Below are 1229 nucleotides of genomic sequence, written 5' to 3' on the forward strand. Positions count from 1 at the left end.
GGGCTCCGGAGAAGCTGGAGGGAATGGCGGGGGCCCCGGACCGGGAGGCCCGGGATCGGGATCGGGATCGGGCAAGGACGGAGACGGCGAGTCCGGCGAGGAGGGGAAGAACGCTCAAAAGAATGGACCCAACAAGGTAACACTTTCTCCCCCTCTTCATTACTTCTGCAGCATCATCCTTTAGTGCAAACATCGATGCTCTACTTCGCTAATGAAAGCAGCCGCAAGCCTCTCTCTCTGCCTTGGCTGCTGCTTGCCAAGAAAGGCAAAGCAAGCCAGAGGGAGTAGCAAAGAAGAATCCGACGAAGTTTAAGAGGAGAAACAAGTAGCTACTTCATCACTGACAACTCTTTCGTTCCTCAAAACAGCTCATGAGGGTTTTGCAGATTCAGATTTGTGAACAAGTGTCTTTTTGTACGCAAATAAGCGCTAGAAAAGAGCACCATTTAAATGCCATTCATGAAATTCGTTCACGACTTGTGATCAAATGGTTTTGTTTCAAAAATGCTTCAGCAAGGAGGCCGAGGCAACAACGGCCGAGGCCCCCCTGGCCCTCCCGGTGGTCAGAAGAATCCTCCGCGAAGACAGCAAGACCAGTCTTTGGCGCAGGCCCTTCCTCTGCTTTGGAACGCAGCCGCCAACACCGCTGTGAGACCTTTTCGCGTCAAGACCCTTTCGCCTCAATTCCCGATCATGTATTCAACTTGCTGGACACCTTTGCCTGCGCATCTGTTCATGAAACATGAATTTCATGTTGAACAAGAACTATTCAGATGTGCTGCTGCTGATTATGTTTCATTTATTATTTAGTTGAATGCTGTTTGTCTTTTTCTTAGGCGGCATCGGATGAATCTTCGGATTTAGAGGATTACAACGCTGCGCTGGCGCGGATATTTGAAAAGCGAATGGCATTCCAGTAAGCGCATGCATGAATGCTGTTATTATTTCCGGTCTTTCCCATTCCTTTTTTCGCGAGCAGCTTTTCCACTTTGCTGAATTTCGCATTTCAGATCCACTTTGCATAACATGTATTTCATTGAAAGCGTTCCCCAGCTGGCCTGTTTTTGCACAGCCCGCGATTTCGAGGGGCGTTGGAAGACATAAACGAGGCGCTGTCGCGGGACCTGCTGGAGACGAACACGAAAATGCCAATGAGCGAACGGCAGAAGATCCTGTACGGGCTGGGGGGCCGCGGGACTTACCTGGAGGTGCCGCAGCTGCTGCACGAG

General features: G+C 50.6%; 1 protein-coding gene across 1 annotated transcript in view; it reads left to right on the forward strand.

Moving 5' to 3' along the window:
* Positions 1–23: 23 nt before the first annotated feature.
* ETH_00039160 (uncharacterized protein) overlaps positions 24–1229 on the forward strand; it is a gene marked incomplete at both ends in the record, with an annotated part of 1347 nt that continues 141 nt past the window's right edge. The window contains 3 exons of the mRNA XM_013374468.1: positions 24–136; positions 514–648; positions 1073–1227. Of these exons, the coding sequence (XP_013229922.1) occupies positions 24–136; positions 514–648; positions 1073–1227 (403 nt within the window). The remainder of the gene's footprint in view (positions 137–513; positions 649–1072; positions 1228–1229) is intronic.

This window comes from Eimeria tenella, genomic scaffold (assembly GCF_000499545.2).
Source record: "Eimeria tenella Houghton genomic scaffold, Eth_scaff2064, whole genome shotgun sequence".
NCBI classification, from domain to species: Eukaryota; Apicomplexa; class Conoidasida; order Eucoccidiorida; family Eimeriidae; genus Eimeria; species Eimeria tenella.